Genomic DNA, 17,429 nt, shown 5'->3' with positions numbered 1-17,429 from the left:
TCCCCAGCAGAAGGCTGTTACCCCAAAATGGACGACAGTATTGAACAATGTTAAAATTGACTAATTCTAAAACAAAAGATGCTTATGCCGCAACTTACTTTTATAGCAGGCTTGATGGTGCCATTGGATGATTTGTTTGAAATACTTACGAAAATGGTATTATTTTTTCATCTTTGGACCTAATGGTATTGAAATTATATACAAAAACAATAATTTGGAGAGGTAGGTATTAAAGCTATCTACTGAATCGAAATGTTTAATATTCCTCGAATATCTGCCATATAATTATCAAAAGTAACAAGCCTGAGATTTTAAGGGAATATTAGTTGCTAAAAGCGGGAAAAATAGCATGAATTTGGTTACAATTGCATTTGTTAATTTTTTGATAAACGGAATTTGCAAATAATGTTGGAATCCCCCTCCTCTTTGTGCAAGTATGTCTTATAGGTGAATTTTTTTGCTGGATAGTTTTTAACTCATTTTTACACGTAGCGATAAAAACTTATAATAGGACAATTGTGTATACCGTTTTGAGTCCATAAGCAGCAAATTCTGCCTCAATAATGGCTGTATGCTGTTGTTTGTCTCCTTCCCCTTTGTATGTCCCTGATGCGCTCAAAGCTAGAACCCACGCTCTCTCTCTCCTTCCCTCTCTCTCTCTCCCTCTCTCTCTCTCTCTCTTTCTCGCTCTCGCTCTCCCTCTCCTTCTCCCTTTTTTTCTTTCTTTTTTTCTTGATTGTATTTGTATTTTGTGAATTTTCTGGAAGTAGCTAGGTCAATATATTACATGGTTCTCATTTATATATCCTGCTATATCTGCTCCTGTTATTCTTAATAGGAGCAGATAAGCATTAATTTGCTAATCTAGGTTGCCTAAGAAATGTCTTCTGACCAGAAAATTCTTAGAGTAGGTAGTTTTTTACTTTTGATGGTCCGTGTTTCATGTATACAGGGGAAGCACCTTTTCGTGGCTTGATTATTTAAAAAAAAAAAAAAACTGAGAGACAAAACACAGTGAAAAAAAAACAACAACAAAACAACAAAAGAACGACAAACGAGACTGCGGCCAGTAGAGAGAAAAGACGAAAAATGTAAAACAACGTGGCTATTTCGCCTATATCAAAACAAGGCGTCTCCAGCACAAGAGAAACATAAGAAGAACAAGATAAAAAAAAAGACAAAAAAAAACTAAAACTAAAAACAAATAAAACCACCACCAATAAAATACAATTTGCGCAACTAATCCACGTTCAGAAAAGAAGCTATTAGAGTTACTTCAGTGAGAACACCAAATGGCTGTATGCTCTTTCATGGCTTAAGATCTTTCATTCGTTGATTATTTTTATTTTTTAGTGTGATGCAGCTGATGCTGAAATGATCGAACTAGTCGAAATGGAACTTCGAGAACTCATGTCGTCAATGGGCTACGATGGGGACAATATTCCAATGGTTAAGGGTTCCGCGCTCTGTGCCCTGGAAGGAACTAATCCTGGGCTCGGGGAAAACGCCATATTGGAGCTGCTAGCTCAAGTAGATTCATATATTCCTCAACCTGTTCGAGATCTGGATAAATCCTTCTTACTGCCTGTTGAGTCTGTCTATTCTATTCCTGGTGAGTTCTTATTATTCTCTGTTCATACAGTTTCTTACGTTTCTACATAAGACAGCTCACGCATAATGTATGCTGCGTAGAATTGTTGAAATTAATTTAAATATTAAGATTGTCAAAATTATCACATTGAATTTGGTTGTTGTGTCTGTTCAAATGCAAATGAACACAAAGGGACATCTTGGATGTAATAGAAAGGAAAAGAAAAAAAAATGTTTATTTAGAAGAGGGAATGCACCGGGGGGGGGGGGGGGCGCGTTTAAGAACTCCCCTATCCGTAATCTTTGAATATCAAGGTTTTTCCATAAAGGTTTTTTCCATAATTCCGGATATTTTTCATTTTTTGTAGCATTCGAACTTAAATCGCTCACAAGACGCCACTCGCTTCTCGCTAATTTATTTCAAAATGGGTCCTTGAGTATATGCATGAACAAGATGGTATCTCAAAAAGTTTCTCTTGAAACTTTGATTTTTTTTTTTTTTTTTTGACGCATATTGTCGCAACTGAGTTCAAGAATTTAATTATAGTCTTTTTAGGCATTATGCAATGCAATCTGACACAAATCGCCAAAATCATTGTTTTAGAATCTTTGCACATTTTTAGAGCTTTTTTATATACCGTGTGAGTTAATGAGCCGTCCTAGCTGAGTGGTTAGCGCTCCGGATTGAAACCCAGGGGTCAGGGGTCTGAGTTCTGGTGTTGCAGGTTATTTAGTTTGAAATGGGGGTTAATGGTGTGACTCAATGTTATGATAAAACTGTCATTGTATGAAATTCTTCAAAAAAAATTATATAAGTCGTGACATGTCAGAAGATTAAAAACGAGTAATTCTCAATAAACTTAAAAGGCCATTAAAAACGTAAACGTAAAGGAAAACGAGCGAACATATACATGATATAAGCAATACTTGTACAAATAATAAAAAATGAGAAACTAGTGGGATGTTTTGTTTAAAAATAATTCGTAATATAGGGGACAACGCTTTTTCATATTTGGAGGTAAAGAAGCGAGTGGGGGACAAGGTTGGAATAGGCTAAGATGTAGCCTGAGTTGGCGAAATCTGAGTGGGGAGTGCCTGTTGGGAAAGAAAATTTCCTTTAGGAATAAGAAGAGAAATTAAAACAAAAAAGAATGAAGTGATTAATGCGAGAAGATCCTGACAAAGGCTCCTGCTTAAGTTCTTTTTTCTTTTTTTAGGATTCATTTGGAATTAATAGCTTTCTGTGATCTTTTGAGCTCTAGATCTTACCTGAAGTCAAGTCAATCACCAGATTGAATATAAACTACCATCACCATGTACGTGTTAGTTTCTCTTACGACCATAAAAAGTAACAACATCTTATACGCATGTCTTACTGGAAGGAACGGTTAGCACAGCTGTCGAAAGCTGAAAGAGTCAACTGTTGTATGAACTTTGCTGAGCCGAGTAACGGCTCAGCAAATTAACTGTGAAAATATGCAAAAGCCTTATCCCCTGTTATGGCTGAAGGAATATAAAAAGTTTTGCAGAAAATGAACAATAAAAGGCGCCAAGTATCCATCGGAGGGATATGGAGCTGCTGAAATTTGCAGGACGTATATAAAAAGCGAGGCACCAAGAAACCGTCGGAGTGAAATGGAGCTGCTGAAATTTGCAGGATGTCTTTAAACCAAGAGTCCGTCGGAGCGACACGGAGCTGCGGAAAATTGCAGGACCTGCGATGCTATTTAGACTGCATATGCTATTCTCTCGCACATGCAAGATTATAATATTGGAAGCTAGAGTGGGACAGTGGTTAAGTATGGTTCTGAAGCGTGGTTGCTCCGAGAAACGGGAGAGAATTTGCTTGATGTTTTCTAGAGAAATTGTCTACGGATAGTTTTGGGTACCCGGACTGACTGACAGTATCTCAAACAGTAAGCTGTACGAAGAATGTGGTTCAGTCCCACTTTGTAAGGCTATGATTAGGGAGAGGTTGAGATGGCTAGGACACGTTCAGCGGATAAAGGATGACAAATTGCCAAGATTTTCCTTGTCGGCCAACCGTCTAGGGTCAAACGAAAAGCAGGTCGTCTCCGAATGGGATGGGAAGATATTGTAAGGAAAGATTTAAGGGTAATGGGAACTTCCTGGGGGGGGGGTATAAAAAGGAGACTTTGAATAGATTAGGATGGAGGACAAGCGTGCATAGCTGTGTTGACCTCAGGATGCTTGGTCTGCAGTGATTTGTTAGTAGTAGTAGTAATATGCTATTCTCTCTTGTTTAGATTACGGAGTGAATACCCCAGGATTTGAAAGAAGGACCAACCTTTTCGGTTGTGGAACTGCAAAGGTGGCCCCTTTGACTGCTCTAATTAGAGAGGAACCACCCTCCTATCGATTCTTAGCAACATTTTCAGTATGACCTTATTGGACAGAGACAAGGAAATTCTATGTAAATTTTGTGTTGGTCATTAAGATCGCTTCGCCGACAAGAGTTGTGTGGAAACGCAAAAGTGGCCACTTCGATTGCTCTAATTACACTTTGTGGTCATCAAGAATCATGGACAAGCTTTCCTCTCTAGAGTAGAACCTTTATCAGGTCATGACTCATATCTATTGGTTCCAGGGCACAGTAAATCTTTAGCTACGTTGACTTCAATGCAGCCTTCAAATCTCTTGTGCGTGACTCACTTCAGCTTACTGGTCCTTCTGAAACACGTTATCTGTTTAAGTTACTTTAAACAAATGCCACAACCGTCGTCAAATAACTAGTCTTTGAAGCTCACACTTCGAAATAAATACTGGCGGGAGCCATGGCTATGCTGCTGCTTCCCACCATTTCAAATCCGTGACTGACAACATCACTAATCAAACCACAATTCGTCTTTGCTCTGAGTTGAATTTGGCTGATTATTTTCTGAGTTGTTGTGACTTTGCATATGGCATCGTCGAGAACTTTTGCTCTATTCCTCTCTGCTTTAAGTCTGTGTCATTGCACTTTCAGAAAAATAACTGAAAGTAGACTATACATCGTCTGTCAGCAGCCACCATCTTTAAGACCTTTATTATGGTATAGGTGTTACTACAAGACATAAGTTTTATTGATGATTCACCTGCTTTCATAATGTTTATGCAATTCGATGAATTAATTGAACCGTTAGTACATCTCAGGTCAATGGAAACTAACTTGAGCCAGTTGGAGATGCAGTTCAATTACATGTCACCAATGATTCTAATTGTACCGTTTAGTCTGGTCGAAACTGAGCATCCAGCCGTAAAGCTAAGATAAGAATTTGTAACGCCATTGTAACCTAAGTTGTTTTTAATGGTAGTGAGACCTGTCCAGCTACTGCTTCTTTATGCAGGGCCATTGACTTGACACGGACAAAGTTCTTGAAGCCAGTCGAGGAGATAAAGGGCATAAGTTAAGTAAATGCTGGAAAAATAGAGCAATGAATAATATCCAAAAATGTGAAAAAAAAAACCTGGTAAAATTATTAGCCCAGGTAATGAGAAATCTATTGAAAACCCCAAGAAATCTATTTTAATGTCAACTATTGAAAACTATTCATAGTTTTCAACTACTTCCTGACACGTTCACAGACGTTCACGTTGACACGTTCACGTTCAGAGATTGGTGCGATATTTGACTCTGTTTATAATCTTATCGGATTAAATTATTAAAAGTGGAATTTTATACTATTAAATTATATTAAAATGTTAAATATTCAAAATAATTTACATTAAAATAGATTATTGTAAACAGGCATGTATTAAAACTATCAGTAAGAAAAACTCCGGATAGTTTTTGTTTTGTTAAAATCATGGGTCTTACTTGTCTCTTGGATGCCCTTTTTGTTACCTCATTCCTCTCGGTATGTCGGGTAATGCAACCAGCCTATAAAAAGTGCCCGGTTAATTAAGAATTAACATTATTTTATAGTGAAATACAGAAGAAATAGTGGATAGAGATTGGGGGGGGGGGGGCGGGCAGATGATTTTACTACTTGAAAAGTTCAATGCTTAATTTTTTTAATTGTGCAACGAGGCCAATACTCTAAATTTTGCATTTTTTTTATCTTTTTTGTACGAAGTTTTTCGATTGTTCTTGGATAAATATAATTAAGAAAAGTACCTCTAATCCATCTCCCATTTGCTGGTATACAGTATCTTCATTTTCTGTGTTTGAAATGTTGAATTTTATTTTAAAATGAATAGAAATCTCCATTTTTAATGCAGTTCTTTCCGAGGTTTGCAACTTGCATGGTAACTTACCCTTTTGTCGGTTTGTGGTTCATTTTCCACTGCCTTGACACGAAATATCAATAGCTTCTGATTGATTTATCTTGAATTGTTCTTACTTTTGTTTTATTCATTTATTGCGTGAAGCTGATGAATTTTAATGATTGTTAAATAATTTAAATAAAATAAAATAAGTTATAATAAGTTAAATAAAATTAAGGTTAAATAAGTTAAATGAAATAAGGTTAAAGGTTAAATAAAATAAGGTTAAAGGTTAAATAAGTTAAATAAAATAAGGTTAAAGGTTAAATAAGTTAAATAAAATAAGGTTAAAGGTTAAATAAGTTAAATAAAATAAGGTTAAAGGTTAAATAAGTTAAATAAAATTGTTAAATAAGGCAAAGTCAGTTATACAAGTTAAATAATCAGCCTTAAGATAGTGACATGATATGTACCAAAATCTAAATATCGGTTGGTAAATGCAGCTGTTTCAACGACTCATGCAGTGATTTTACGTATTGTATTCGAAACGGACATTATGGAAATTATTGACAAAAAAACAGTCGGTAGAATTACCAGCCAGTCGGTAAAAACTCTTGCCCCCCCCCTCAAACATTCTGGCTAGTAAAGAAATTGGAAGTGACGTGTTAAATAAACGTGGAAGTATTAAATAAGTCAAACAAGTCAGTTATGCAAACGTATTACTTCTATTTTCAATGGTGAGTTTGTGAACCAATAAGATTAATTGCTTACATATAAAAAAATATATATATTTTATTTTTGTTTTTCAGGTCGAGGTACAGTAGTTACAGGACGTTTAGAAAGAGGTGTTATCAAAAAGGGTATGGAAGCGGAATTTTTAGGGTTTGGCAAACAATTCAAATCAGTTATCACAGGTGAGTCTGGTATTTATAGTCCTACGGTGGCGCAGTAGGCTTGATTTCAGCTTAGTAATACGGGACTCAGAATTCGAATTCAGCTGTAGCCGAAGCCCCTAAACACAGTGCGAACTCATAATTTAAACTCAGCCGTAGCCGACGCCCCCTGCACACAGTACGAACTCAGCTGTAGCCGACACCCCCTACACACAGTACGAACTCAGAGTTTGAACTCAGCCTTAGCCAACGCCCCCTACACACAGTACGAATTTAGAGTTTGAACTCAGCTGTAGGCCCCCTACACACAGTAGGGCTGACGCAAGGGCCTTAGTAGTCAAGAAGCGTTAATCCAATACACACATTACACACATCTTTAATCCAATACACACACACACACATAACAATGTAATTTAGCTACACCTATCTCCATATAAAGCAAATAATCCACACATAATTTGAACTCCTCTTTTACTCAGGTTTTGTGGAGTTATGAGGGTTGGAATATATTATGCTGAGTCACGAAAGCACCTTTTGTAGCCGATACTTTGACAGTACAGTGTATTTGTATTGCTAATGGTGCTAATGAAACTGAAGTTTAGTCCTGTGGTGGCGAAGTAATGGCGAAGGACCTTAGTAGTCAAGAAGTGTCATTAATCCAATTCTGGCTTTATGATTACAGATAGATTTTCTTTCACTTTTTTTAAGTAGTTTTCAGCCTTTCTAGTCAACATAAAGATTATTGGGTAGTTCATGACTGGCTCAGTTGCTAAATCGATGGAATAGACAAGTAAACAATCAGGAAAAGTGGTGGATAGGGTAGTCTAATATGCTGGCTTTGATTGAAATTCACCGTAAAACAGACCCCCCCCTCTCCGACCTGTCCATTGCTAGTGAGAAATGCCGCGATAATTACCGATCTGGTTTTTAACATTTACAGTTAAGAAAAATAAGAGAAATGACTAAATAATTAAAGAAATAAAATTTTTAAAAATGTGAAAAAACTGAACTCTACTGAGATTTTTACCTCGTAAGATGCTATATTTGCTGTTGGTGAAAAAAAAGCCGAAGAATATTATAGGGTTGGTGAGGTGTACTGTCCACTCCGTCTATCCACTCCTTCTCGGCCCACTCTTTCTACAATACTTTGCTCGTGATGTATCTGACAGTTGATGAGTTTTATTGCATTTTTACATGGAATTGGTTAATTTGGCATCTAAAAAATTATCAGTATTTAATGCCAAAGATATATTAGTCATTTAAGGGGCATTTAATGTCACTTTTTTTTATGGAAATATTTTTTGTTTTTTAGGGAATTTTTTTTTTTTTTAGGGAAATATTTTTTTTTTTAGGGAAATATTTTTATGAATATGGAGATTCAGGTCTTTAGGAACCGCTCTGTTTCTTGAGATTTTAGTAAACTTTAAAGTGTTAAGTCTATCGATTCGGCTTCATTAGTCAAATTTATTTAAATAAAACTTAATTTTTACATTATCGAGTTCAATATTATATATTTAAAGGTAATATTCTGAAATTCTTTTGTTCCTGTCACCTTGAGAACGTGGATCTATTGAAAGTCATAAGAACGTGGATCAATAGAAAGTCTTGGGTCTTGTAAAGTTTTCCAGGTTTACACCTCTTTGAACTTGTAACGAGACATGCGCTAATGATTCCCTCTCTGGCTAGTTATATTTAGTTTAATCTAGCAGATTGATAGGATAGCTAATGAAGTAATTGTATTTTATTATAATTTTTGAACCTGTAAAGTAAATTGCCGAAATTATTAGCTCAGTTCAAGTTATTAGACTTCAAGTTAACGGATCTTAGCAACAATAAAAGAAAAACTCTCCTGAAGGTTCCTCCTCGTATTGTCCCAGAACTATGTGCTTTTTGAAAGTTTTTAGAAGTATTTTCAAATACACACCAAAATTTCAAGTGGACGCGTAAGTAGAGAAATAATTTGGTGACAGAAGCGTCATTTTTCAATTTAAAATATTGTATTTTTGCAATAGACCAGTGAACTGTCAAAGCAAATTGCCCAAATCGCTCAAGGAAGAAAAGAAATATCTCAGTTGTATTTTTCGTTCAGAATAAGTTATTAGAATTGCAGCCATTCTTAATTCATTCAAAAATAGATTTTTTGATCTTTATTTTTGAATATAGTAAGAAGCGAAATTTTGACAGTAGTATTTCTTTTCTTTCTTTTGAAATTTCGACGATTTCAAAATACTCTGCTTTAAAAGTTAATAAAAGTTGTATTTTTTCTTTTCTATTTTGATCTTCAAATGGGTCCATTTCACCTGAATCACTACATCACGAAGTTGCTGCTTCACAAATGGATTCACTTTATGTCCACTCTATTTTGTCGCTTTTCTTTCTTATGACAATTCTTAGCGACAATCAATACGGACATTCTCTTCTAGATCGTGTCGAAATTGGATTGAAATATAACTCATTCCAATAAAAGTTTGAATTCTTTTTTTCAAGAAAATTAAAAAAAAAATACTCGGCTGCTACTGCTGTGACCTTGGCTGCTAGGCTGCTATTGCTGTGACCTTTTGGTGGTGCTAATATGTAGATGCTTATTTATTCTTTTTTAGTTAAATGTATGTCTAAAACAGATATACAAACAGGTTTGAGCTAAAAGAAGGGGATTTAGGGGATGTACGTAAGATGAGGGAGATGAAAACTTGCAAATTTGTTTTTAAGTCCACATTTTTCAAAATTGTTTTTGATCCATCTAATAAATGGGATGAATATCCGCCATTTTGGAGCTAAGCTATGTTGGCAATGTGCATTATTTCGTATTTCTTAGATGGGAATAGAGATATATAAATGTCTCCCACCGTTTTTGAAGTTTCGTAAGAGAAAAGACAAGAAAATCGCAACAAAAATAAGATAAGAATGAGAGAAAATAAAATAATAAAACAAGAGAATAGACAAGAAAATTGCACGCAATAAAATAATATAAGAATAAGAGAAAATACAAAATAAAATAATAAAATAAGAGAAAGGACAAGAAAATTGCTCAAAATAAAATAAGATAAGAATTAGAGACAAGACAAAATAATAAAATAAGAGACAAGACAAGAAAAATTGCACAAAATAAAATAATATAAGAATAAGAGAAAAGACAAAATAAAATAAGAGAAAAGACAAGAAAATTGCATGAAATAACATAAGAATTAGAGACAAGACATGATAAAATTAGAGAGAAGACATGAAAATCACACAGAATAAAATAAGATATGTATATTCTGTTTTATCAGGTGTCGAAATGTTTCGTCAAATTCTTGATGAAGCTCAAGCTGGTGACCAAATTGGAGCCCTTGTTCGTGGTTTGAAGCGTGACGATGTCAAAAGGGGTATGTTTATGGGAAAACCAGGAACCTTAAAAGTCCAAGATCATTTCGAGTCTCAGGTATTTTTGTTTAAACTTTTTGTTACAGTTTTTGTGTTTTTGTTTCAGTGATACTACAATTATTAAATCATGCTGCATCAATCAGCCGGATGCAAACGCAGCTACACATGCTCCTGCTCCATCCCAATCTATTCAAAGCCTCTCTTTTTACACCCTCCCAGGAAGTTCCCATTTCCTTTTAGTCTTTCCTTGCGACATCCTTCCACTCCATACGGGGACAACCTGCTTTTGTTTTGTCCTAGATGGTTGCCCAACAAAGACAATCTTTGGCAATCTGTCATCCTTTGTGCGCAGAATGTGTCCTGATCATCTCAGCCTATCTCCCATTATAGCCCTAGAATGTGAGATTGAACCACGATTTTCGTACTAGCCTACTGTTTGAGATACGGTTAGTCAGTTGGGTACCCAAAAAAAAACGTAGGCAATTTCTGTGGCAAACATCTAGCAAATCCTCCTCCGTCTTTTGGAGTGCCCACGCTTAACCATAACTTCCAACATTCTAATCTTGGTTCACAGACTTGTCTTCTTATTCTTCTAAACTTGTCTCGACTATGAAAAAAGACACCCTGGGCCATCGCTACCTACTTTTTAATATCTTCCCTGTACCCATGTGTTTACTAATAATAATACCTAGGAAAGTGACGCTGTCCACTTGATCGGTCTTCTCGTTGCCCAACTTCACTTCTTCACCTTCTCTTATTCCTAGTCTTGGCTAATTAGTCTTCTTAACATAAGTTTTCAAATATATTCTTGCACCCTGGAATCTTGAAACCTACAAAATTTCATTTATTTTCATAACATTTACATCTAGGATGCTTAAATCATCAGCATAATCTAAGTCCGGGAGACTTTTTCCTCCCCATTTGATTCCGTGGTTTCCCATTTGTCTTTTCTGTGCTCCTTATCACAAGTCCATATAAATGGGGATAGAACATAACCCTGCCTAACTCCTGATTTAATACGAAACCAGCTACTAACCTCATTTCCTACCTTTACCGCAGCAGTGTTATTCTCGTACATAGCACTAATCACTTTAATGTATTTATTTGGGAAACAATATAAGGATAGGACCTTCGCTCAAACTCTTCTATCAGCTGAATCAAACGCTTGCCCATAATCTATAAAACTGAAAACTATATTTTGCTCTTTTCCTTTGTGTATGTTTCAGGACCAGTTGTCATAACCGAATGGTAAGCACGCTAAACTTTAAATTCTTTTTCCATCAAGACAGGGTTTGAGTCCCGGTGTCGGTGGCTATTTGGTTTGGAACAGGGGTCAATGGCGTGACTGTAAGCTCAGCCAGAGTCGACGCAGCTCTAAATGGGTACCTAGCGAAATCGGGGGAAGGTGAACAGGAAGGGTATGCGAAAGCACAGGATGGCTGGCTCCCAACCCTCCATTATATTTCCAGGCTGATGGGCCAAGAAACGGAGATCAGCACCGTCGGGGAGGACTGTAAAGTCCAATGCTGTATATTTAGTCTTTTTTAATTATTAGCACCAAACATTTTTTTCTTTTTTGTCCAAGATAAAACAAAAACTATTCTCATATCCGCGGCTGCAATTTGCATTTATTTTTGTGAATGAAGAAAGAGGATATATAGCATATTTTTTGGATGAAAATGGAAATCTCTAAATATCTAGAGAACCAAGTAAGATAGAAAAAAGGAAGAGGACAGACCGATGGAACTTGCGTAGTTTGAAGACGTGACCTATAACCTGTGTTTTAATTAGATTGGAGTTAACCTGGACTCCAATACCAATATTAACAACCCTGAACGGAAAGTATTTCTTAAAGCAACTCACAGACCACGAAATTAAAAAAATATGCGCTTCTTTTGAGTATGCTTTTCGTTGTAACAAATATCAATTCAGACTAGAGTTGAAGTATTGAGTGCTAGGTAGATTGGGTTTTTAATCTAGTCACCTTTGTATTTGCATCATGGTAAGAGATTTTCGCAACGCATATCTAGTTATATATCATTTCCTATTTTTGTTGCTTTATAATTGTATGGCTTTTTATACCCTTGTCTCTTTATTTCTATTTTATCCCACGGGCTGTACATCGTATGTGCTGTAATCTAGAGTAAATAATATATTGTTATTATTAATGATAAGTTTAGGCATATTGGGAAAAGGATCTTTCAGGCTCAAAAAACAATTGTATGGCCTGGAAAAATGTTAGTGGTAACCTTCTTTTTTTGTGCTTCTACTTTTTGATATTCTTCTTCCTCTTAAAAAAATGCTTGTTTGCTCTGCTATTGTTCAACTTATTTAAAAACTTCTTAGTTGACGAGATTCCCGGTTACGCCTACTAATTTCTAAAGTTGGCTTTCTGCTTTCAAAAATTGCCTTTAAAAAAACTGTCTAAAAAAAATGGTGCAAAATCAAATAAAATTGCCTTTCTACCTTCTAAATATTTTCTAAAATTGACTTTCTAAAGAAAATATACTCCAAAATGGCCTAATACTTTCTAAAATCACCGCCTTGGAGACGCGATTGAACTCTAATTTGGATCTGCAGCCTAGCTGACCCGAATTAAGCAGCTGAAGAACTTCTTAGTCGACAAGATTCCTGGCTTTGCCTTCTAATTTCTAAAATTGGCTTTCTACTTTCCAACTGCTCTCTAAAATTACCTTTCTAAAGAAACTACTTTCTATAAAAAAAAAACAGTGCTAAATCAGGGATATTGACTTTCTACGTTCTAACTAGTTTCTAAAAAAAATTGCTGTAAAATTGCCTAGTATTGTCTAAAATTGCCACCTTGGATACGAAATAGTGTTCGTCTGCAGGAATCTGCAGGCTAGCTGACCCGAATTAATGAGTTGAAAAACTTCTTGGTCGACGAGATTCCTGGCTTTGCCTTTCAATTTCCAAAATTGTCTAGTATTTTCTGGAATTACCACCTTCGACACGAAATAGTGTTGTAGTTTGAATCTGAAGCCTAGCTGATCCAATGATCCGAATTTATAAGCTCAAAAACATCTTAGTTGGCGAAATTTCTGGCCCTCTTGAACTTGATGAAAAAAGGCTATAATTTATTTCAGACCTTGGAACAGTTTTTGCTAATAATAACATGAGGACCATAGGGGATTTCAGAAAACTTCTTACTTTCACGCCACGAGATCGCTTCTAACGATAAATGAGTAAAAAAGCTTCTTCTTTTAACTTTTAACCTGATTTTTTATGAGAAAATTAAAAAATAAGTAGCAGCAACTATAATTCGGTTTCTGTAGCATTATACATATAAAAAATAGAATTTAACGGTACTACTTTTAATGTCTTTAAAAAAAATCCTTTTTTATTGGACTGTTTATTAGGTGGTATAATACTGCTAGTACTAACCACTCACTGCAACACCATCCCGCCTGAGATCAACATAGCTGCGTACGCTCCTGTCCCCACACCCTTGAACACATACCCCTAAATAAATATTGCGGTATGAGAAGAAGTCAAGCCATTAAAAACTAGATACTCATATGTATCACCATTAGGAGAAAGACCTTAGAAAACAAACGGGAATACTTAGAAGCCATAATTAAAAGACCTTGCTTATTTTAGACCTTGCTAAATATACTAGACGAGAGTCACAACAACGAGGACCAAGATCCTGTGTGTTATGTATTATTGCAGCACTTTATTATTGCAGCACATTCACTGCTTATCTTTGTTGGCTTTCTTTCAGTGCCATTCTATAAATAAGGCTTACGGTAATAAATAGAAGCAGAAATGCAATCATCTCTCTATATATTAGCTTATAGAGTGATCCTTTCCACTTGAGGAGAAGTCGAGTGAATCCTCGAGATGTGGATGCCTAAAAAAGCGACGCATTCGGATGCAGTCGCATCGAATTTCATGGACTTTTTTTTTTAATATGTGTTATATATATAAATATGTGTTATATATATATATATGTATATATATATATATATATATATATATATATATATATATATATATATATATATATATATATATATATATATATATATATATATATATATATATATATATATATATATATATATATATATATATATATATATATATATATATATATATATATATATATATATATATATATATATATATATATATATATATATATATAAAGGTTTTATCATTGTATTAACTATTATTTCAATATAGGTTTACGTATTGAATAAGGATGAAGGTGGTCGCCAGAGACCAGTTACAACATATAATCAAGTGAATATGTTTTCCAAAACATGGACTATTACTTGTCAAATAAACCTACCAGATAAGGAACTAGTTATGCCTGGTGAAGATGCAAGGTAAGAGTTTATATTTCGCTTAAATAAATTATTCATTGCTATTTCATTGTAACGTGTTTTCCTCGAAATTTCCTGAGCTCTTTGACTGGCCAAAATATGAACTTTTTAGGAAATTTATTTTTGATCCACGCCATATGCAGAAATGACACTTTTGGTGTAAAATGATGAAAAAAGAGAGAATATACTATAATTTTACAACAATGAATTTAACCGAACAGACAGACTATAGGATGATAAAGCGAAAATCAGCAAACAGCTGACCCTGGCAGCTCATAGGCGTTACAGGCCAGTAGGCCTTAGGTTAGAATAAAGCCTACCAAGTGCACGTCTATTATACTACCCTTGATTAGCAACAATCTTTGAATGGTCAATTTGAATTTTCTTTTTCACATCAAGAACATAGGCGCACTTTCATTGGCTAGAAATTGAAGCAGTAACTATAATACCTAACCACCAAGAAATAGGAACGAAAGGTATAGAAAACTACGGCAAACTTAGGGGGCAGGGGAAGACTCCAGGCCATTAAAAATTAGGATTCATATTTATCATGATTAAGAGAAAGACCAATCTTAGAAAAAAAAAGAGGGAAACTTTAGATGCTAATACCGGAAGACCTTGCTTGTGAGAGCTAAGACCCTCTGTATTAAAATGTTTCAGGGGTATTTCTCTATCCTTTCCCCCTGTGTAGAAACTTTCTGTGTTTCCATCTTCCACACAATTAAAGTATGTCAATAGGATGTATTGTTTTAACGATTAGTGTATCCAGGGAGGCAGACGAAGAATGTAAGATCCTTTTCCCCAGACTCGTGGTAAAAGACTTATTGTGGATACAAGAGAAGTTGGCAAAAATTGGATATTGTGGTTTAAATTTACTTTTCGCAAATTAATTTATTCATAGATTAATTGACTTTATTACTAGTAAGAAAAAATAATCCATTTTTTCGTATGTGTTCAGGCAAGTACACAGGATTTTTCTTGGCTGGTGTTGGAGGCACAACTTCGAAAAAGGGGCGAAAAATAGATGATTTACATGAAAAACCAAAGTAATTATGGGAGAACTCATAAAGAGTTTTAGATTGGGAGGGGGACATACGTTTCACAGACCCTCTCCCCTTCCACTGAATATCTGCATGGGCGAACAGCCAGCTCTCAAAGTGTGTGGCACCAGTAACTCTTTAGGAATTAGCCCCAAAGAGTATGGGAGACTAAAGAGTAAAAATAGATTAGTATGAGTAGAGCATGAAAGAAAACTTAACGCAGTCAGACTAAACACTTCCTGTCGATCTTATCCACAGGACAGTAGACTTTTTTTTGTAAAAGTACCAAGGAAACAAAAATAAAAATGTTTTTTGTCCCCTGGACCCATCACAGGTTGATCTTTTTTCTAAAAAATCTATTTTCTAACAGTTTGCCTTTGGTTATTTCAAAACTATGAAGTTTTCACGGCAGTACCGCATTTTGTCAGTATTGCCACGTGAAGGTATAAAACCTAACTCTATCTATATTGTTATTGCTTTAGAGTTCAGCAAAAATTAGCTAAGGCTACGTGACTGTCTCCCATAATATAACACGTATGATTAGTTTTTGATATACTTCATGGCATGGAGAAAGGGTTGTCACTGTTTTAACTGTGTCACTGTTTATTAATAACTTAACTTCCTTTCTGAGATAGCAAAGAAAAGAACAAGGCTATCTAGTGACACTGTGCCCGGTATTACATTGTCATCTTGAAGAATATATCATAAAAATATAACTGCACGGAGTTTCAACCTCTAGGAGTTCTTGGAAGATTTTTCCACAGAATGTCTGATAGCTTGGAAGAACTAAATTTCTGTGGTTAATTTTTATGCGTAATCAATTATTGATTTTCCTCAGAATTTCTGTTGGAGTTAATATGACTTAGGCCTATCTAACTTGAAAATATAAGGCCTGTTCTTTTACACTAAGATCTTCCATCTTAGATCTCACATCTTTCTGCAAAGATTTCTGTTCTTTTAACTCATCTTTGTTCTAAGATCTTACAGCTCACTGATGTTAGCAAAAAGTGTGAAGGACGCCATCTTTCTGCCACATGAATGATGAGAGAACTTTGATAATATACTCATCATTATTCTTAAACCGCTGATCAGAGCAGAATGATGATAGACGTTTGTAAAAGAGCGCTATAAGATGTAAGATCTTAGTGCTAAGATTTCACTTTTAAGTGATCTTAGCAGATAAGATCTTAGCAGAAAGATGAGTAAAAGAACTTATAGTGTAAAAGTGAACTCACTCTGGAAGAAAATTCGATTATTGGTGGCTCCCCAGTTGAATAACTATAGTTAAAACCTTGATTAATATCGTCAACTATTTTAATGCAACATTGATATTGCTTTAGAATTAACACAAACCCTGATTTACGCTCATAATTTATATATATATTGAAATATATATATGAATTATATAATATATAAAAAATATATATATGAATTTTGAAAGCTTTGTCTCTTTTCTGAAAAAAAAATGAACTTTCCATTTCGCAGAATTATTCATCCCCCAAAATTAATCCCACATAATTATTCTACGTATTCAGTTTCTGTAATATAGTTGTTGTATAGTTGTTTTTTACTGATGATTTTTTTTTGTGTGTGTGTGTGTGTTTTGCAGTATTGCTGTTTGAGCTGTCATTTCCTGTGTTTGTATTGCGACAAGCCTATGGCTTCCTCCTTTATTGTATAAAATAAAAATAAATAAATAAAATTTCTTATAGAGTTGAAATGAAGCTTCAAAAGCCATGCGTGATGGAGCAAGGACAGAGATTCACCATCCGAGATGGCTCTGCAACCATTGGTACAGGAGTTGTAACCAAGATATTACCTCGGCTTACTGAAATGGAAAGAAAGCTCTTGGTGGAGGGTAAAAAATTCCGAGAAAAGTTTTTGGCTTCACAGAAAGATAAAGAAGCCAAAAAGTGAAGTTTAGTCCATTTGTAGAACTTTTTATATATATCTTCTGTGGAATAATATTTTCCAACCGTTTTTTTTTA

The 17,429-nt window shown here is 35.0% G+C and overlaps 1 protein-coding gene across 1 annotated transcript in view; it reads left to right on the top strand.

The window, feature by feature from the left end:
- LOC148947569 (uncharacterized) overlaps positions 1-17,421 on the top strand; it is a 44,622-nt gene extending 27,201 nt beyond the window's left edge. Inside the window, exons 6-10 of the mRNA XM_089096154.1 lie at positions 1,354-1,612; positions 6,606-6,710; positions 9,959-10,110; positions 14,259-14,404; positions 17,154-17,421. Of these exons, the coding sequence (XP_088952280.1) occupies positions 1,354-1,612; positions 6,606-6,710; positions 9,959-10,110; positions 14,259-14,404; positions 17,154-17,358 (867 nt within the window). The 3' untranslated portion in view covers positions 17,359-17,421. The remainder of the gene's footprint in view (positions 1-1,353; positions 1,613-6,605; positions 6,711-9,958; positions 10,111-14,258; positions 14,405-17,153) is intronic.
- Positions 17,422-17,429: the final 8 nt, after the last annotated feature.

Source organism: Artemia sp. Qi Xiang Cuo, chromosome 10 (assembly GCF_049724085.1).
Source record: "Artemia sp. Qi Xiang Cuo chromosome 10, ASM4972408v1, whole genome shotgun sequence".
NCBI lineage: Eukaryota > Metazoa > Arthropoda > Branchiopoda > Anostraca > Artemiidae > Artemia > Artemia sp. Qi Xiang Cuo.
Note: the sequence above shows the minus strand (reverse complement) of the source record. Positions and strands in the feature narration are given on the sequence as shown.